This window comes from Sylvia atricapilla, chromosome 3 (assembly GCF_009819655.1).
Source record: "Sylvia atricapilla isolate bSylAtr1 chromosome 3, bSylAtr1.pri, whole genome shotgun sequence".
In the NCBI taxonomy this organism is placed as follows: domain Eukaryota; kingdom Metazoa; phylum Chordata; class Aves; order Passeriformes; family Sylviidae; genus Sylvia; species Sylvia atricapilla.
In genome coordinates this window covers 1,048,682-1,070,170 of record NC_089142.1, presented here as the reverse complement: position 1 = coordinate 1,070,170, position 21,489 = coordinate 1,048,682, and the positions used below count along the sequence as shown (strand labels likewise).

Genomic DNA, 21,489 nt, shown 5'->3' with positions numbered 1-21,489 from the left:
TCATTCTCGCCTTGCTTTATTGTGGCCCATGGTGATGGTTCAGCAATAACTCTGGAGGCAGAGCGGATAGCTTCTCTAGCAGCACGGGTAGTTACCATGACCTCATGGGCATGTAGGCCCTCGGCCTGCGCCTGGGGGGTGATCATGGTTGAGTCTGTGCCCATTAACTGCTGCAGGCTGGAGCCATGCAACGGATGGTCTGCCCCAGTTACCAAGGCTAGTTGCTTTGCACAATTGTCCTCCCATTCTTGTTTAAAAATCATTCCTGCCCCATCAAAAATTAGTCTGAAGGTTTGTTTAATGTCAAATGGAAGCATGTCATCCCCCCCAAAAAACACTGTCAATGAGGGTGGAAACCATAGCTGAATTGATCCCTCTGTCTGCAATCGCTTTGACGATCGCCTGCACATCTTTAGGATTTATTGGTGAATAAGTTCTTTGATTTCTGCCTTGCCCCCCCCACTCAGACTGGAAAGGCCAACTTGGCTGAAGGGGCCCAGCCGGCACACGCTACTGTTATTTTCTTCCAGTCCATGAGTGGAGTTTGCTCCTTCCCTTTGACCCAAGCAGGAGCATTAAAGTTATTGATTTTATCTACCTTCACTATCTCTTTGTCAGAGTTGGAGCCCGAGTCAGCTATTGAACACTCCTGAAACCACTCGTCCCAGCTGTTGTCTGACTCACAGCCGGAAGTCGCCTGACCAGAGGCTTCCGGGCTCCGGTACCTTTTTGTCAGGCTTCCACCCCGTCCCTGTCTCTTAGAGTCGGGCCACTCCCTTCCCCTCGGCTCACCCCACCTCCTGCTAGGGGAGGCTCTTGCCATGTAGGATGCTTTTTGATAAGAATTTGGGTTGACCTTGGTCACTTTTCTGTTATATATATTCTGCTTACAAGTGTCCACATTATCTAACAGACCTTCTTTGTTCCCTCTAGCCACGGCTGCGCCCTTCTCATCCCTCTGTAGTTCAATACCATTTTGCGGTGCATAGGGTAGGGGTCTCTCCCAGGCCCCCTCGGACCCTGACTTAAGAGCGGTGCTCCTGGCCTCTTCCGCTAACTCTTCCCAACATACTTGTGCCTGCTCCTTTCCCTCTGTAGTTTGATCCGAGCTCTGAGGCTGTAAAAGGAGCTTTTGCCCCTGCAAGTTTTCACACTCAATAAAATCACATTCATCTGTGGTCTGCGTGGCTGCCCCAAGCCCCAGCTGTGGTGTGACCATCAGACAGTTCCGTGCAGCTTTCCAGGTCTCTTGCTCTTGCAGAGCCTTTTGCATAGAGGCTTTTCCCCATGCCTTAAGATGCTTTCCCAAGCCTGAGGACATTGTTTCCTCGGCCAGAGCATTAGTACATTTATCCCATATTTCTGGGTGGAGTATCTCCACCAGACAATCAATTACCCCAATTTGCATCAACCTCGCAATAGTGAGAGTAAAATCTTTTAGTTTGCCCTCAATTCCCCATTGCTTATGAATCTGAGATATGATCTTCGCGAGAGCTTCCATCCTCCTCGCTGCTCCAGGGGCGTCCCCCTCACAGAGCTGGTCCAGCTCCTCGGCCGCTGTTCACCCATCCAGGTGACTCCCGTTTCCAGGATGATGTTCCCGGGTTTCGGCACCACTTGTTGGCTCCTCCAAGGCGTGGCGACCTGGTTCAGGAACAGCACGGCGGCCAACCCCAGACCGCTCAGGCCATCAGCTCACAGACACCAGTGTGGTGGACAGCAAATGGCGTTTATTAGTGCATTACCTGGGACTATAAAACTTGTGTTAATTGCATCATTTCCTTCTGCTTACGTTATAAACTAGGTGTTTTTGGCTAATTAGGGGTCAAGTGACCTTAGCTGAGGAGGAAAGGGGGTTCTGCCTGCCCCTACAATCGTGACATCTTCCGATCACCTATCCCTAATTATCTCAAATTACCCACACTAAGTGAGGGCTATGAGCTACTCCTTTGTGTGGCTTAATCTCTGGCTAGCCATTATTCCCCTTTCCTCCCCCACAATCTTTTGATGATAACAGGAAAAAATTCACTGATAAACTAAAACACATAACTGGGACCCCTCCACTCTAGTAGCAGAACAGTGAGCCCACTGAGCCCAACAGCTGACACCAGGGCCAGGGGCACCTCCACTCCCAGTGTGGCTCCAGGAGCCAGCCCAAATCCTTCCCAGCCCAGCTGTCCCCAGTCCCTGGCACTCAGCCCTTGCAGCACAAGCTCACACGGCCCAGCTCTGGCTCCTGTCACTGCCTCTGGCTCTGCTTGGCCAGGGCTGGGCTGGGCACAGTTTGGGCCCATTCCCATTTGTCCCACAGGTCCCCAGCTGAGCAGCTCCAGAGCACAGAACCTGGCTGGGATCAACCTTCTCAGCCCTCTGTGTGTGTGAGAGGCCAGCCTTGGTTCCCAGTGCTGCCTCCCTCAGCACCTGCCACTGACATTGGTTTCCCTGGATGTTGTGGTTTGGGGCTCCCTGCCCTCTCTGCTGTCCCTGCAGACAGTGAAGCCCCTCCTGGAGCAGAGACCCTGAATGGAGCAGAGCCTCTGCTGCCACAGCCCATCTCCCAGACCCTTGCCCAGTGTTTTGCCACTCAGCAGGGTCAGCACAAAAGAAACAGGCATCAGCTTAAGGAATAGGTGTCATTTACTATAGTGCCAAACTGGCAAGAATCACAAAAGGATGAGCTCAGCAATGCACATAATCATTACTACAAAGATTGCAGACAGTGATTAGGAAAGATACGTCACCAGTTACCCCAAGACTTGAGCATCCTCCAGATCAGCTGTGGAGCCCCTGGCACAGTGAAGGACTGGAGAGCCCCTCTCAGGAACTGGGAATTACAGTAACTGTGTCCACCTGCAGGCAACGTGACTTCTGCCTTCATGATGAGAGCGTCCTGTTCTTATATTGTTCAATAAACACGGTGACATCACTTCTAGTGCTGGAATATCTGTTTTCATTCTCCTCTTGGGTTCCTCCCAAAGCCTGGCCAGGGCTCAAGGGGGACCAAGGGAGTTGATTTTTGATCCTACACACCCAAACAAGGCCAGACATTGAATTTCATGGTCTTATCTGATTTCTAAATATGGAGAGGAACATACGTGTTTCACTAAGGCGCACATTCATAGATCATATGATGCTTTGTTAATAAGCAGACACATTTATAATATGGCTAATAATATTTCCCTAATAAGTAGGTACATATAACATTTATTTGAAAAGTTCATCTACCTAATGTTCAGGCCTCCGGCACGGCCTGTTGTTCAGGCCGTAGTAATTCACAATGTGCCATCCCCCTGTCCCCTGCCTGTCTGCAGCACACAGAGCTCAGGTCACCCCCAGCTCCTGACAGGGCTGAGGGCTGGAGGGAAGGGCAGCAGCCCCAGGCACCTGAGCAGGAGTGGCTGCCCTGGACACAGACACAGCACCTCCCAGACAGGGAGTGAAAGCACTGCCTGAGCCCCAGGGCAGTCCTGTCACTGCTTTCCTGAGCCCAGGGGCACAACAGCTCCTGCTGGGAGAACGGCCTCAGCTGATCCAGGAGGCTGCAGTCAGGGAGAGAAGGAAGGATGGTGCCCAAAAGCCAAGCAGCCCAGCTTGCAGCCAGCATGGAGCTGGCCTCAGGTTCCGCAGCCCTTTCTCCAGGCAGGACACCTCCTTGCTGCAGGAAAACTGCCTTTGGAGCACTGTCCCTTCTTGTCCCACAGCAGCTGACCCAAGGGGTGCTTGGAGTGCTGCCTTGGCCCTGGCCCTGGCCCTTGGGCTCAGGCTTGGCCACGAGGCCGATCACCCCAAGGAGGGGGTTTGGTTTGGCTCCAGGACAAAGCAGAGGGGAATGGCAAGAAGGCAAGAGAATTCTGGCTGTGTCATGAAGTGAGGAGGTCGCTGAGCGATGGCTGCCGTAATAAGCTTATTTCACCAAATTTGGCAATAATTGGATACAATTTTGTTGCAAGGGACCCTAATTAATGGGAGACTGGACAGAGCAAACAAAACATCTCAACCAGTGTGGCTACCATGTCGTTCTCCAATTTATTGTTTCCGGAGAGCGAGTTATATAGAATCAGAGTACAGTTTACAGTGACAGGGCATACAAAGAATGCAAGTAAGCCTTATTTATCTTAGTCTTTGGGTGGCTAAATTGTCAGTGCTACAATAATACATTTAGAAACCCACTATTCTCTGGAACACCTTAAGTGAATTCCGAGTAAATTTTTAATGTGCCATACCTAGAGGCCTGCAGACCCCGCAGGCCACAGAGGCCCACAGACCCTGCAGGCCAAAGGGCCCAGTCTGGAATTGCTCATCTCCCAGTTAATCATGTCCTCGCTCTCCGCAACACAATTGTCTTCATTGGGCTTGAGAGTGTCATCTTTAGAACTGCATTTTGTGGAGAGCCTGGGACAAAATTCTCCTAAACTGCACAGCTCTTGTGGTTCTTCCTTCCCATGGATGTGGCCTAACGCCTGTCCAGCTCGGACAGTACTTCCTGCTTGGTGATTCTCTGCCACGCCTCAGGAATTTCTCCTTTGTCCTGAAATTTCCCATTGTACAAAGCTTCCAGCTGTGTCCTGAAATGAGAAACAAACCATTTCCAGTACACCTGCATGGATGAATCAGGAAGAATGTTCCAAGTGGAAAAAGGAGGTCCAGCATGACGGTATGTCTTGTACGGGATCAATTCACTGTCACCAACTTTGAATAAGCCGTCACTTGCAACAAGGCTGGAACAAATATCAATGACCAGGTGGTCCGTCTCATTCCACTTGGCTCCCACAAAAGCTCGTAGGCGATGGAAGATGAGCTGATGGTCTCCATCATGCCCCTGCATGGTGTTTGTGCAGACAGCCCCACAAAAGGGACACTGTTCCCAGCAGCCCACGAACTGCTCTGCCAGGATGGTGTGAGGCTGTGTTGAAAATGAGCTCATGTCAGCACCAGCAAATTCTTTCTGGAGCCTGTCCCTGAGGTCATCTACAGCTTCTGCCATGGCACTGCTCAGGAACTCAATGTCTGTGACCTCCTGGTGCTCGATGCCCTTCAGGTCACTTCTGGGCAAGCTGATCACCTCTGTCAGCTGCCTGCAAAATTCATCCAACCAAAGAGAGACTTTGCCTTCTCTGTCTTTTCTGTCTTTGACAATTTGGGTTGATAAAGAAACAGCTGACAGGATGTTTCCATAGAGAAGACTAAGAGAGGAACCCAAAAACTTCTCCAGCCTTCTGTTCCCATCTAAACAATGACTCTTCACTCGTGTCTCAATGTACCACTGAAAAAACTCTTTGGGAAACTTAAGGTACTGCTTGAAATACTCAAAATTTTCTTGTTCTGCCAGGTATCTCAGGATGCAAACTTCCAGATTGGCTCTGCTGCCCCTGAAATCTGGGAATCTGCCCTGCATGTCCTCAGCAATGTCTTTAGCCGTCCTCTCATAGACTGCCTGGCGAAGAGCTGGTTCAATCTTGTCACAAAGGAAAACAGCAAAAGTTGTGATGGAAGTTGCTCCTTGGCAGGAAATCTGGAAACATTTGAAGAAATCATCTCTCTTGCTGTTCAGGTACACGACTGGGTCATTTGCCTTTAGAAATGCTTTGTGCATGGCTTTAAACCTCTGTGCTGCCATTTTGCACAGATACAGAGTCAAATCTATGTTGTATTCTTTATTAAAAGTACATTTTGCATCACAAGGGACAGATTTCACACCTTCCTGTACTTCATTGAATATTTCATGGATAAAATTTTGACTATAATCACGTTTCTCCCGTTCTTTCTTATCAATATTTGTCTTCACACTCGTTATGATCTTTTCTGTGATGTGCTGCAAGCTGATCACATCAGCATCGCAAATCTTCTTGGGGATGACACCAAAGTGCTTCTTTTTCATTGCATGCTTCTCTAAGTCGAAATAAAATGGTCTGCCTTTGGGATATGACCTGATCCGTTCATGGAAACCTGGCTCCTTAAAGTGCTCTAGAAGGACATCTTCAATTTCCGCATCAATATCCACATGTTCCTGAGGATATTCTGGAGTACCACGGGAGACTTCAGCAATCCACTTGTTCCAGACAACAGTAAAGTTGTCTCTCAGTTCGCTCTCACTGAGACTCTTCCCTTTCAAACTCACAGCCAGCTCCCTACTCCTTCTCAGGAGCTCATCTTCATATTGCAACTTCCTGGCATCCAGTTTCCTCTGCTCCTTCTGTAGCTCAATAAGTTTCTCACATTTCTTTTTCATTTCATGAAGAAGAGTCTCTTTCAGCTCTTTCAGCTTCAGCTCTGTGCTTGATTTCCACTGCACCAATATCTCATAGTCTTGATCTTCCCTGAAATACTTTTCCATTTCTTTCTCAATGGCATCACTTGTCTTTTGTATCTGCCCTTCAAGGTGTTTCCTGGTGACATTCTGCAAGTCCCCATTCCGAATTTTGTTGTCCAGTCTCATCTGGATATCTAAGACGTGACTCCTCAGCTTCCAAGTCCACTGACTAAAGGCACTTTCCAGCTTCCTGTAGGCAGCAATCTCCAGGGAATTCTTGAAGCTAAAAACAAAGTTTTCATTCAGCAAAGCATTCCAGAGGTCACCAATCCGATCTTTTAGGCTCGAGAGCCTCAAAATGCTGTGCTGCGACTGCTTCTGGGCAGTCTGGAGGATTTTGCTCTTGAGTTGCTGGACATTCTGGCTGTAGGTGGGGTTGGGTGGTGCCATTGGGGGGTTTCCTTCCCACAGGTGAGCAAAGTAGTGAATGTGGGTCTTCACATCAAAGCCAATGACATCGCTGAAGGAGGAGACATCACAGAATTCCTGCTGAGCAGCTACCACAGTCATTTCATCCAGCTTTTTCTGCAATCGCCTTCGTCCTTCCATGTTCTGCTCATTGGCAGTTGCTTCTCCCACGTTTTGGTGGACAAAGAGGCAGCTTGGGGAAAGATTGACTTTCTTCATCCTCAGGAAAGCCTGCACAGCAATCTGGAGAACATCTTGCATTTCTGATGGATTTTCTCCAAAGACATTGATCACAGTCATGTTGCCAACACCAATGACAAAGGTGGCCAGCTCGTTGTCATGCTTCAGGGACTGTTTATTGGCCACCTCGATGGCACGAAGTCCCTCTGTGTCAACCACCAGCACAAAGTCAAAGCCCAGGTCTTGCTGCAGCTCCTGGCCCACTGGGATCAGCTGCATAAAGGCTCCGCGGGTGCATCTCCCCGCGCTGACGTTGAACTGCAGACCAAACATGGCATTCAGCAGGGTGGACTTGCCCGTGCTCTGGATGCCCAGCACCGAGAGCACAAACACTCGTTTGTCCCCCAGCCTCTCAATTAAGCTGTCAAAGATTGCTCCCACCCAGCGCAAGGGCAGGTAAGAAGCGTCCCCATCCATCAGCTCCACGGGATACCCTGAAACCATAAGTTCTGCTGCAATTTCTGGCAGTTTGAAAAAGCTCTCATTCCTAGGGTTCACTAGTTCCAAAGCTTCATAGATCTGTCCTACCTCTCTCAGAAGGTGCTCCAGGCCAATGGATGAATCATTGAGTTCATCAGAGATGGAGTCCAGCTCATTCAGCAACTCAGCATTCACATTGTTTTTTTCCTGGCTTTTCTTTCCTGTCCGGATTTCAGACCATAACTTGTGATAGTCACTCCTCAGTTCTTCAAGGCGACCACTGGACAGCTCGTCCATAAAGACCTTCATCCACTGAAGGAAGTATTTCTTGGTATCTGCTGGCTGGGTCTGGAGAAAGACAAGGAATGATTTCATCAATGGGTTGAGAGGGAAAGCTTGATCAAGTTGCTTCCTTCTTATTGATTTCTTGTCATATTCAATTTGGCTGCGATGATGCTCAATGCTCTTGTCTCCCTTCTCCTGCAAGCGAGTGAGTTCTTTGTCCTTTTTGCACCACTGGTACCACAGTTTTCCTTGAAGTGGCAGCAGCTGGGATTTGATCTCAGACAGCTTCTCTTTCTTCAGACGGTCCACCAGCTCCTTGGCCTTTGCTTTGGCTGTCACACACGAGGGTTGATCTACATCCACTATGAATCCGTGCTGGCGAGCTTTGTCCACGCAGGTGTCCAAGCTAAAACAATGATTAGATCCTTCTAGAAGATCCCAGATAATGTTGGTCAGCTGGTCCATCAATTCTGCTTCGTTTCTGTTCTTCATCCCTATTTTTATTTTGTTACTTGGTTTGCCAGATGCAACATTCTCTTTTTCTGCAAGAAGACAAATCAAAGGCCTTTGTGACTTCCACAGGTCTTGCAGAAGCTTTTCCCCTCTATTGTCCATGTGCTCCAAATCAGACACAAGAGCCACATTGACAGCAGATATCTCCTGCAGGAACTGCAGCTGTGCTCCGTGATCCCTGGCGTCTCCATGCAGGTTACAGAAAGCCACGCAGCACTCAAAGGTGTCATCGTGGCTCCCGCGGGGGCAGTACCAGGCGATCTCCACCACCCCTTCCATCAGCAAACGCTCTCTGGTGCTGCCCCTGCAGTGGCGGTGGAAGAAAGTGTCGTGTTTGCGTCGGCTCAGCAGAGCGTTCAGGAGCTGAGACTTGGAAGAGGAGGCCGAGCTGCCAATGCGGATGAAGGACACGATGGGTGTCTGGGCCTGAAAGATGAGTTTGTTGTTGTAACTCTTTGCTCCCGAAAGATTTCCTGACTTCCCTGCCTCTTTCCAGCTCCTTTGAATTTGGCTGAGGGCATAGAGCGGGAACTCGATGTGTGAAGTGCACGGGTTGGGCACCAGCAGAGGCAGCGCCAGTTGGCAGAAGGCCAGCTTGGTTGCAAGGGTCTGTCTCAGGAAGTCATCAGCACAATGGAAAATGGCCATCTGCAGGTCCATGGGGTGCACACGGCTGTGCCTGCTTGCACATTGAGGGGCTGCTCCCTTCAAATCATCAAGAAAATTTTCAAACGAATCTGATGGCTCATCCTCTTGCTCTGTAGTTTGTGGCACCGGGGCAAGTTTTGTCTTGTTCACATCCCAGCAAGTCAGGTACCTCACCTGATAATCCACGGTCAACAGATTTTGCAAGAAGTAACATGGCAGTTCTGTGTCCTTGCTGGGCTGGCTCTCCTGCAGTGATGTCTTGCAGATGGTGTGGAAATCTCCCATCCCCATTTTTCTTGGATAGTGACTTTCCAGTCCAAGGCGCTTGAGCACCTGGAGGAACTCCTGGTTTGCAGTGGCTTCATTTGCTTTGGACTGACTGCTATCTGGCACTGATTGGGACTGACTGGGGGGCTCAGGTGTTGCGAAAGTGTCTTCCAGATCTCTGACTATGATCTGCGTCCTGTCTGCATCCCATTTCTCATCCAAGCGCCCACTGATCAAGGAATGCAAGTCCCGTTCCAGTCTCTCCCAGTTTCTATCTGCAGTGTGATTTTGAAGGAGATTTTTTATCTGTGGAGACCACAAGCCTTTCATGTGATCTTCCATGAAAACTAAACGCTCCCTCTTCTGCTCAAAGGACAGCTCTTGACTTTCAGGTGTCACAGTCAGACCCGTCAGCAAAAGGGAGGCCTCAGCTCGGTCGGCATCTTGCTTCTTCAGGTTCACGTACTCCTCATGTGCCGCTTCCATTTCCTTGGCCATGTACTGAATTTCTGGGTGTCCAAGGAGGTGCTGGAAAGTGCTGCTTTCCACCTGGTACCCTGTGCTGGTGGCAATCAAGAGCACCAACAGTTCCATGTCCTTCTGGGCCCGTTCCTGGAGAGACTGGAGTAAGGAATAAATGGCCAGGCTGCTGCTCTGGGTGGCTTCTATCTTTGCTTCATGAACGGCAGAAGCAGAGCTTCCTGGTGCATAGGTGACAGCATGGATGTGCTCCTTCATTTGCTGCAGTGTTTTGATGAGCTCTCCAAGCTCAGAGACTTTGGGAGGTCTGGGAAGCACATGCTCAGTCTGGAAGATCCATTGCATTATGAAGGAAGCCTCAGGGAAGTCCTTGACAGAGTAGATATGAGGATCCAGGAGGCTTCTCAACATCACCTTGATAGAGCTGGTGTTTTCTGGAGGTGACTCCTGGCAGCTGCGCACAGTGCTCACCAGAAAGTCCTGCAGGGCTTTGTCTGACAGGCACACGTTGATCCACACACTGGGGTTCCTGGTTTTTGCATTCAGATCATCTTTTAGCTCTATCAGCATGAGCAGCTTTCTTTCATCCACCGGCATCTCCCAGGCCTTCACAGTCTCCATGAAATCTCTGGCCTCTTGCACTGCACTGCCCAGCTCCTCTCCAAAACTGTTGCCAACACTCTGATTGGTCAGCTCTTCGTATGCAGCCTTGAGGGCTCTGCTCATCTGACCCACAGAATTAAAATCCTCGCTGTGATTGCACAGGATGATCTCCCACACTGGGATCAGCTCAAAGCCACGGTCGATAACGCACCACGTTGTGTTATTAGACACAAGCCCTGTTTTCCACTGAGGAAGAGAAGCTGCGTCTGGGGGGCCCCCTGTGTTGACCATGGAGAGCTGAATTGCTGTATGGGAACTGTCTCCGGCTCTCCCCATGACAGAAGCTTTTGAGCTGGGTTTAGAAACATCTGAGGCCCCTGCAGCACTTGCTAGAAAGCCACCCCAGCTGCCTCTGACAAAGCTGTTCAGTGCTTCACACGTTTGTCGCTTCATCTCTTCCCTCTGCTCAGTTCGGAATCCTTCAGTTGACGCCTTCCACCAGAATATCCCCCCAAAGTGGAGAGGACCCTGGTTTACGTGGGACCCAAACCTGCTGAAGAACCTCTCACACCTATCCAGCAGGGGGGCCTTGTCTTCCTGAGTGAAGCTCAAGAGCTGCTCCATGTCTTGCAGCTCCTGCAGAGCCGCATCCGAGAGGAGAAGCTGATGCCTTTGGAAGTAGCAGGAGGCCAGAGGGATGTACTGGTACATGGTGCTGCAAAAGTAGCTCTGCTCAGAGTGGGACTGGTTGGTGTCCTGTGACTGTGAGGAGCTGCTGTGATCTACACTTCCTCTCAGAAGGACCTTCCACAAGTCAGCTTTGGCAGAACCGCTCATGCTGAACCCCAGCTGCTCCATGGACTTGATGAAAGTGGATTCTGCTGCAGAGGACGAGAACTCCTTCCTCTCAAGCAGCAATCCTTGCTCTGGACCAGTGAGCTGGAATCCCTCAGGAACCTTGAGGAGCTGCTCTCGCTTTGCCAGCACATCTTCAGGTCTGCTGGTTCTGTAGATGCCCTGCAGGGCCAGTCCCCCTGACGCCCGCCTCAGCACCTCCGTGTCAGGGATGTTCTCCCTCCTGACTGCTGACAACTCCTGCTGCTCCAGCTGCTTCTGGATGCTCTCCAGCATATCAGCCAAGGGTTTCTTTGGTGGTGGCCAGAACTCTTTGGGAATCTCCATGGCTTGCCACAGAGTCTCTGCTTTCTCCCTCACTGCATCCTGGCTGTGGCTTTGGCTGTTGATCATTTCTGTCAGATCCTTCAGGGCTTGTTTGGCCACTTCTTGTCTTTGCTTCATCTTCTCCAAGTGCTCCTTCTGCATGTTTTTAATGGTCATTTTCTCATCTGTTATTTTCAGGAGCTTCTGGAGTGCCTTCTTCTCCCAGGGGTGCTGTACCACACACTCCAACCTGAGGTAGTCTTCATATTCCAGATGTTGCAGGGCTTCTCTGCACTTGATTCCCAGGATCTGTGACAGCTTGGGCAGCCAGTATCCAGCATCCAATCCCTCCTCCTGAAATGCCTCTGCCAGGAGCTGTGCCTTTTCCTTCTCCTCTTGTGTGTCCTCCTGTGAAGCCATGTCTGTGGAGGAAGAAAAGAGACTTTCCCTAAGGTGCTGGCAGAGGCCCCAGCCTCCTGGCAGAGGCTCTGCAGCAGCTGCAGCCCTGGGGATTGCTCCCAGCCGGCCGCTGGAGCCCAGCCTGGGATGGCACAAGAGCCAGGCTCTCCTTCCCAGCACACTGGATGTGCCTGTTGCTTTCCTGTTCACGATCAACCCTGAAGCTGAGTGTGTATCACACGAACAGAGACACACACAGACACACACACGAACAGAGACACACACACACACGTGTATAAGTACATATTATATTACTTACTTTCTGCAACTACTAAAATTAATACTATATGTATAATGCTGGAAATCTTTGCTGTATTAATATAGTTTATTTTTTTTTCCTCTACTAATGAAGCTTATAAATAGTAGTGTAAGGAATATATAGAGATTTCTTAAGCTATAGCATGGTATCAAAATAAAGACTGCTTTTGGTCATATAACACAGAGAATAGAAAACATCATCAGAAACATTCCCCACATTCGTGGATCATCTTATCCTGATTAAGATGGTGGTGACCAGAGCTTCAGGGGAGGAATGTATTGAGCTTCTGTTATCAGGGAGTGTGAGACTGGATGGAGCCACAAGAAGATTGATATGAAAGATTAAATGGTTGGGGGGAAGTTGAAACTAAGCAGAGGAACACCTAAACTCAAGTGCAGTGTTTGAATCATGCATGGGGATTTATGAATACGCAACAGGCTGTTACTTTTAAGGAAAGAGCCATTGTTAGTAGGGTGTGCTCTTGGCTGAATGCCAATACACCCAGCCATAATTGTCTATTGATTTAACTATTTGCTTTATTCTGTCTCCTAATTGTCTTATTATTAAACTTATAGATTTTACCAAAGAAACTGAACCTTGTTTTTCACAATTGGGTGGCTCGTTCTGGGATATACACCTCGCCTCCAAGACCCCAGTGGACCCAGAGTTGGTGGGCACACCCCGCCAAGTTCAGCAGCCTTGCTCTGCTCCTTCTGGCATGGGTCAGGGGGAGTTTCCAGGTCAAACAATTGGAGGGCAAGAAAGGAGACAGCAAACCAAAACGAAAAAGAGGAAGAAAAAGCCTCCTAAGAAACCATGGTTTTTAGCTCCATAAAAATCTTGTGCACAAAGACCCAGAAAAAGAAAAGAAGGATTGTGATTATTTTTTTGGAGAGAGAGCAGATACGGTGTGGGGAGTTTGCAAGAATGTGTGGATGAGAGGCTGACTGGGTATCCCCAGACCAGGAAAGTTAGTGTGGAAGTCTCCCAAGCTGCATTCCTGTTCTTTCCAAGAAAAACGGCCAGTAAAGCAACAAAGCAAAAGATAAAATGAGTGAGAGACACCCCCCTGGGGTGGTTGGGACAGGGTCCCAGGGAGGGGTTGGACTCCTTTGTAGGAATGGGGCCAAGGGTTTTCTAGCACAACGCACTGGGAAACATGATTAAAAGGGCTGGGGTGCTAACCTTTTTCCAGGTTGAGGATTAAAACCACACAAAACGGGAGGTGTAAAGCTCAAGAGCACCTGCACTGAAAAAGCTGCCTGGTTAAGAGTAAAAAACACTAGAGCCTTAAAAGTGTGATAATCCAAGAGCAGCTGGGATTGGCCAACAACATTTGAGATTTTATAATAGCCATGGGTAAATATGAACAAGTAACTTGAAAGAAAAAGAAACCATTTTTTGTTTGTCCAGTTGTGAGTGGGGGAGAGTGAGAAAGACATAGTGAAGAAATAAAATTGAGTGAGTGGGAATGTTAAGATAGGGTTAATAATTTCTGTTGCCACAAAGCTGGGAATAGAGACCCAGCTTCACTGCAACTGGGATGTTGCTTCCATTGTTCCAACCAAATCAAGTATAACTTTCCCTGGGTAATCGGGGTGGGGGGAGAAAGACAAGATTGGGACGGTTTGTACTTGGAAATAAAGCTATCCTTTACTAGGTTGGGTGAAAACTGTACCTAATCATCATAAGATAAATATGATTGTAATGATTGTTGGCAGCTGAACGTAATTATTATCTCAAACTAGAATCATGAGAATCACAAGGGAAAATATTTACCAAAACTCATGCTTGGGTATATACAATAGAACAACGGAGGGTAATGTTTAACATAGAGTTTTGTAACGGAGGGGTATAATATCGAAGCCTTCTTGGATCCTCGTCGGATTTAGATTTGGGTCTGTACCCCAACTCCCAGAGCTCTCAATAAAGCACCTCATAATCATTCTGTGATTATGCGTTTTCCTCACTAACAGGAATGGATCAATGTATATGTGATATAGATTGTTGGTTTTAAAATCTAACTTTATTTTCTGGAAGGAGGTGTATTGTCCTGTATTGTTGAGAGAAAGAGTCTTCTGTGCCTTGGGGAGGGTGGCAAGGTGGTGTTCAGGTTGATAGGGAAAGTGGGAAACAGAGGCCAAGAACAAATAGATAAAATCCTGAGAAATGGGACAGAAAACCATTAAGTTGGGTTCAGGGGGAAAAGGGAGTAAAAGAGTGCCAGCACAGACACCCTAAGATAGCCCTTTGGGAGTTATGTTTGTTAACTGAGATATTGATCCTTGTGCAAGAAAAAAGGACAAAGTAAAAATGATTTGGTATTGTATGACAGAATGGGCAAAAGAGGAAAAATTGTCAGACCACATTTATTGGCCTAGATGTAGCTCTTCTGAAGTGTGGATTTGTCAGGCTTTAAACATATTTGTAAATTCAAAAGAACCATTTGATCTGGAAGAAAAAGAATATGCTGCGTGCTGGATAGGAGACACAGAACCTATGGTAATAAGAGTTTTAAACTATCAGAAACCCCAGAGACAGAGCAAGAAGAGAAAAAGAAAAGGGTTGGGACCCCTTAGAAATGTTGCCTGCCCCATTCCCACTTGTTCCCCCACCCCTTCACAGCTGCACTGCTTTCCCCAGAGCCAGAATTCCCACCTGTCCCAGATCCTGCCACACTGGGGGTCCAGCCTGTCCCAGCTGGACCAGACGTGGAATCCAAGGAATCCCTGCTGACCTCTCCAGGGTCCCACCTGCCCCAGCCACGGCCGTTTTAGCCATCCCACCACCAACCCCTTCCCTCGTGACCGCCCCGGCCGCTCCCGCTCTGGCTGCTCTGTCCGTGCTGGCCCCGGCCATGCTGGGTGCCACTGCTCAGGCTGGCAAGGACCATGTGCAGATGGTCTGTGCCCTGGTCTGGTCTCTGCCAGAAGACTCCGTCCCTTTGGCGGTTCCTGCAGTAGTCCCCACCTACACCACCTCCATTCTTGAAGAACTCAGCTTCGGGGTGGACCCCTGCCTCCACTCCACTTTTTCTGACAATCCTATCAACCCCTGCCTGTGCCACCGTTCAAATACCAAACTAAAGTTCAGGAAGATCTTGCAGAGTAAGCCCTCTCAGAAGGAGAAACAATATATGTGGATGGTTCTTCCAGATGTTTACAAGGAAAAACAATGTCAGGGTATGCTTTGGTTGATGGGAAAGATATGCAAACCATTGAAAAAGGAAAATTACCTTCAAACTGGTCAGCTGAAAGTTGTGAATTGTATGCTCTAAAAAGAGCACTGGAATACTTAGCACACAAAAAAGGAACTATATACACCGATCCAAGGTATGCTTTCGGGGTAGCACATACCTCTGGAAAAATTTGGGAAGGGGATTACTTAATTCAGAGGGAAAGGGATTGATACAGGAGGGTCTCATTCTAGAGGTTTTAGAGGCATTAAAATTGCCTGAAGAGGTAGCTGTAGTACATATTAAAGGACACCAGAAGGGAAATGGCCTCAGAAATAAGAGGAAATAATTAGGCAGATCAAGAAGCTAAGGATGCAGTAGAAAATGAGATCAAAAGAGTTATGTTTGACCTCAAATAATTTTCACCTCAAATGAGGAAGAATTGGATACTCCAAAGTCCAGTGAAGCAGAAGAAAAGGTATTAAGATTGGAAGAAAGCCAGATGAATCTGGGAAATAGAAACTTCCTGATGGGAGGCAGTTACTTAATAAGCCACTCAAAAGGAAAATATTAGAAGACATGCATCAAAAAACTCATTGGGGTGCCCAAGCTTTGTGTGATCACTTTCTAAGGAATTATGTGTGTATTGGGAATTTGGGGTTAGCAAAACAAGTAACTGAAAGATGTATACTTTGCCAAAAGATAAATAAAAAGGTAATGAGAAAAACAACATTAGGAGGACATGAGTTAGCTTTTCAACCTTTTCAAGTCCAAGTGGACGCTACTGAATTTCCCCAAGTACAGAGGTGGAAATTTTTATTAGTGATAACAGATCATCTAACTCATTGGGTGGAAACTGCTCCCGTTGTCAGAGCCACAGCCAATGTGGTATGTAAAACCCTTCTGGAACAAATCATTCCCAGGTATGGAATGGTTAATAGGATAGACATGGATAGAGAAACACATTTTACATCCAAAGTCTGGCAGCACACAACTTAAGCCTTGGGAATGAAATGGGAATTACATACCCATGGCATCCACAGAGTTCAGGCTGGGTAGAGAGAATGAACCAGACTTTAAAGAGAACTTCAACAAAATTAATAACTGAAACCCAAATGTCGTGGGTAAAATGTCTACCTTTGGCTCTAATGAGGGTCTGAACACAACTCAGGTCAGACCTGGGAGTGTCACCTTATGAGATGATATTCAGGTTACCCTTCTTGACCACCCAACATGATACAGCTACCTCCGAAGTAGGGGAAATAAGTGTTAAAAAATATGTCATCACAATTGCAAAAACCCTTGAAAATTTGCCGTTGAAAGGGATAATCCCTCAAAACCACACCTTTAGACTTTAAAACCCATAATATCCATCCAGGGGAATGGGAACTAGTGAAAACATGGAAGGAAATATCTTTAACTCCACAAGGGAAGGTCCTTTTCAGGTTCTACTGACAACTGAGGCTGTGATCCAGACCAGGGAACAAGGGTGGATGCATGCCAGCAGGATCAAAGGACCTGTGGAAGAACCTGAGGAGTGGTCAATAACACCTAAACCAGGAGATACCAAACTGACTGGGTGGTAATGAACTGGGAGGACCCAAATGATCCAAGAAATGTACAAAGAATCACACCTAATTGGGAAATAAGACCAAGCTCATATCAGTGGTTTCAAGTGCCACCTGGACAAGTTCTAGGACACTTCTGATACCCTCCTTGGGGAGGAATGCTTCCACTCCAAACAGGAGGATCAGGACTGTTTCGGTCAGAGCGTTCTCATATTCTGGCCTTAGCCTGTGACTAATACAAAGAGGAGGAGGAATTACAACTTCCATCAGCGCCATACCATGTACCATACCTGATTCATCCCAGTACCGGACGTGCTAGCTGGGTCAAATGGAAACGTTTAAATTGTGGGAAGAATTGGTATTGTAGTTCACAAAATCGACACGCTCGTTGTATGAAGTGTCAAGTGACAAATCTATTCCCCATCCCAGTAGATTTAAGAACAGCTGAAAGAGCAACTTTGCTCTGTGGATGGGAATTACTAGTGCCTGTTGAGTGGGAAATAACCTGAGGATCAGTAGGAAACTACAGTTAACTTAGTTTCCTACATAAGTAGGAAACTAAATTAAGGCAAAGACAATTGGCCTGGAAATTAGCAAAAAGGAAGTGACAAGGAAATAGAGGGCAAGACCAGGTTGGCCACTGTACTTTCCACCAAGAAGATCATATACACCTGCTATGGGTTGCAACCCCATAGGCATGGGAGGTGGAGGAAGACTACAGACCAGCAGTCTGGCCCTGCGCCAGGACCACGGTGACCGTGCTCTGGGCCTTGGTTGCCAGAGCCGCTGGTCTGAAGAAGGAGAGACTTTTAAGAACTTCTCTCCAGAGCCCCAGGGAGCTGATCCAGGTTTGAGTCGCTTTAGATCTGACCAGGGGTGGAGGAGGTTTTGTCCATCAGCATTTCCTGAGCCTGCACTCTCTCTCTCTCTCCCTCTTCCTCCCCCCCACCATCATATCACCTGTAGCCTTGAAGTTCTGAGAAGCCGCTGGAGAGGAAAAAAACTCTGGGCAAAGACTTTAACCCTTTTCCCTACTCCATGGAAGACAAAGAGATTTGAAATGTGGAGAGAAAGCATTGAGAAAAAGTCAGTGAAAGAACTGAGGAAGACTATTTTGAAGATAGGATGGAGGAAGTGAACCTTTCTGACCATACTTCTCTAAATGTGAATTATGGGGAAATAGACTGTTTTTGTATGCAAGTTCTAGCCAAAGGGTTGTGGGTATTGATATACATGGGTTTTAATTAAGACTTTTGATTAGAATATGTCCCTGGCTCCTGGGAAATAATAAGGATGTTTCTATTTCTTTGGAGATAGAAGTGAATTTAGAGAGGGAAGAGAATCCCTGTTTTGTACTAGAAAAGCATTCTTAAAATGATACCCCAAACATGTAGAAGCCCATGAACAGCGTAGAAAACTGTTATATGGGTGAGACTGCACAGAATCTGCAAAAATTCCAGGCTGTTGCAGATCTGTGAAAAGCCACCAGACCTTTTTCTTGTGGCCTGTTCTCCATAACCCTAGAGAAGCTTTTCTCCCAAGGTGATGTAGGATCGTGTTTAGATGCCGGTGACTGACTGAAAATCATAGTTTTCTCTCTGTAGTGAGTAGAAAAGGGAACAGTTTGGAGGGGGTGGGGAGAAGGTGTTTAGATGTCTCAGAATGTCTCTTTTTTTTTTTTTTCCCTCTCTTTTTCTTTAGTATATATTATTAAAATTTATCTGCTTTTACTTTTAAGTTGTGCCTGTTTTGCCTTTTTCTCCCAAAGTCCTATCTCCCAACTGATAAACAAAATTTGGCAAATGCTAAATCATGACATAAATGGTACATTGGCCAAAAAAAAAATTGAAACTACAACACACCACTGGAGCTTCTGATGTGGTGATGTTCTGATCAGCTTCTGATCTCATCCACCAGCCCGGAATATTCCACCGTTCCAGCTTGGAGCTCTCAGAGTCCTGCAGGGGCACTGAGATCAGACTGCCCTGGCCTTTGTTTCACAAAGCCCCTTGAGGTTCCTGGTTCTGTTTCGTTGTTAATGCTGTAGTTGTTGTGGTTGTTTGTTTGCCATGTTATACATACTAGTAAAGAACTGTAATTCCTATCCCCATATCTTTGCCTGAGAGCCCCTTTAATTTTCTAAATTATAATAATCTGGAGGGAGGGTGTTTGAATTCTCCATTGTAGTTGTGAAATAATAACTTTATGCCTTTATTTCTCTAACTAACTGACAATAGTGAAATAGCTAATGTTGATGCAAAGTGCTTGAAAAAATGGCTAGAACATCTGTAAGATGACATAAAAAAAAATTAGGCAGATAACACTAAAAGTACAAGAAGGAATCTACCCCTGACCATTCAGCTATCAGTAGCTGTCAAACCACAGACCAGGGGGCCTCATGTGGAAATAAAATACAAGACTCTCAAAATCACATCTGTGTTGTGGCAGGTACTGTAAGAAGATGAGTTCAAGGGTTGAATTAAGATAAAGAATTCCCCGAAAACACAAACGCAAAGGAATTCTTGAATACATATAATCTTAATGAATATGCATTTGACCAATGCAATCAGAACGGATACAGGAAGAGTTGTTAAAGTTAACTGTGAGCTTTCTAGCAGTTTGCCACACCACAGTGCTGGATACTGTCCCTTTTGTCCATTATAAACTTCTCTTTAAAGAATCAGCCTTGTTTCTCACACTGTATAAAAGGATCAATCCCCAGCCCTCGCAGCTTCTGCAGCTGGATCCCCACGGGATTCCCTTGGCAGACACCTGTCTTTTAAACCAGTACTGATCCATCACTGCTGGTCACTTTTTATTGAAAAGCCCCTGAAGGACAAGGCAGTCAGGGGTCACAGCCACTATGGACTCAAGAGGGAAAGTCCTGCTCGTCATCCTAAATTTCTTTTCACAACACATTAACCCATAGAGTTTATCAAGGACAGCCAGTTAATCTGAGCTTTTTGGATTTCAGCGAAGCTTTTCTTCCACCCTCTCCCAGGACACAGGCCTGTCCCTTCCGACTCAGGCCATGCCATCATTCCATTATTCTCACCCTAAAAGACCTAGTGCTTTCACTGGTCACCTGCCTTTAAAACCTTGGGTGTTCTGACACTGTCACAGAACCCTGAAAATTGTCCCAGTCTCAGCTGACCTCCATAATGCAGAGATTTACTCCTTGCAAAAAATCCTTCTGAGCATTCAGCTTCCATCCCACCAAGGCCACAAAATTCTTACCAGCACATGTATTGATCTCAGGGATTTGGACTCAGGTAAAGATCTGAGGACTTCTGCACCAGTAAAATGCTATTCCCTCGGGAATCTCTGCAAATTTGGGCAATCTGTGAAAGGATTGTGGGCTCTGATTCCCCTCACCCACCTCACAGCAGATGCTCCCGTTGCTCCCAGCCTTGGCTTCCCAGCAGACACCAGCAGCCGAGGGCCCCAGCTCAGGGGACACACCACAGCAGCAGTGCCAGCCCTGGGACACACAGCAGGATTTGGAGGAGACGACGGGAACCACCTGAAGAAGTCAGGATGAAGACCACCAGGAAGGAAAGGCCAAAAATCCTAAAGGAGAAGAGCAGACAGTCAGCAGAAGGCAACCCATGAGCAGTGAGGATTCATTCCAGGGAGCACTGGAGGCCAACCCTTCTTCTCCACTGAGGAAAGCAGAAGCAGGAAAAGCCACTGGCTCGAGATAAGGGCAGTTCCACAGCAGAGGAAAGCTGTGTGTGCTGGCAGAGCACAGGAGGGACTTCAGACACCAATTGTTTTCTTTGGGCACATGTCCAGCTGCTCCTAGGGCAGCAGAGCCTCAGAGCGGGACAACTGCTTGGGAAGGGAACTTCTGGCTCAGGGTCAGTGCTGGAGGTTTAGCTAATTGTGCCAGCCTTGTCCCCTCCACAATTCTCTTCCAATAGAACACTGCCAGCGCTTGTTCAGACTCAGGATCCAGAGGCTGCCCTGGACAACATTAACTCCAGCCCAGACACACCCTGAACCTGCCCCCAGGCACCCTTGGCAGTCCCCCCACGGCTTCCCATTGCTGCAGGAATAGGGAAAAAGCCCCATGTGACTGTGTCACGGCCCGCAGAGGGGCACTAAGCACATTCAGGGCATAACCCGGGATCGAGCTCCACCTTGGAAGCAAACGCGGGAAGCAGCAAGGCCGGCAGCAGAACCTGCCTCTGAGCGCGGCCCCGCTCCCAGCTCAGCCCCGCAGCGCACACGGCTCCCCCGAGCTCCCCCAAAGCGGCTGCCAGCAAAGGCGGCTTCCTGCAGCCCACGGAGGAGCACACAGCGCCCGCCCGCTGCCCTCACACCCCTCTGCTCCTGCCCCGCCGTCTCCCCAGCCCTGGCCAAACACCGGCAACAGGAGGCAGGAGACCGACAAGATCCCGCTGCCTGCTACTCCCGGCCCCACAGCTCATCCCCAGGGCCCTACCTTCTCCCTCCGTGCCCGCAGCTCCTGGGACGGGAGAAGCACGGCACGGCCCCAATTTATGTAGCCCTGGCTTTTTACTGGGTGCGGCTTCCCCATGAACAGGGGCAAGGGGATAATTCCTGGAAATCAGGCTTTTTACTGTAGCACAGTGTGAAAGTGAAACCACGCTTTTGAAATCAGCATATTTGAACGAGAGCCAAATTTCCTCACCAGGAGTCGCTTGAGTTGACTCAAAACCAACTGTCA

At 47.9% G+C, this 21,489-nt stretch overlaps 1 protein-coding gene across 1 annotated transcript; it reads right to left on the bottom strand.

The window, feature by feature from the left end:
* Positions 1-4,441: 4,441 nt before the first annotated feature.
* On the bottom strand, positions 4,442-20,322 carry LOC136358647 (interferon-induced very large GTPase 1-like). The gene is made up of 2 exons (XM_066314561.1): positions 20,176-20,322; positions 4,442-11,757 (listed from the first exon to the last, which is right to left on the bottom strand). Exon 2 carries the CDS (start codon positions 11,753-11,755, stop codon positions 4,454-4,456), a length of 7,302 nt encoding a protein of 2,433 aa, XP_066170658.1. The 5' UTR covers positions 11,756-11,757; positions 20,176-20,322; the 3' UTR covers positions 4,442-4,453.
* Between the last annotated feature and the right edge of the window lie 1,167 nt (positions 20,323-21,489).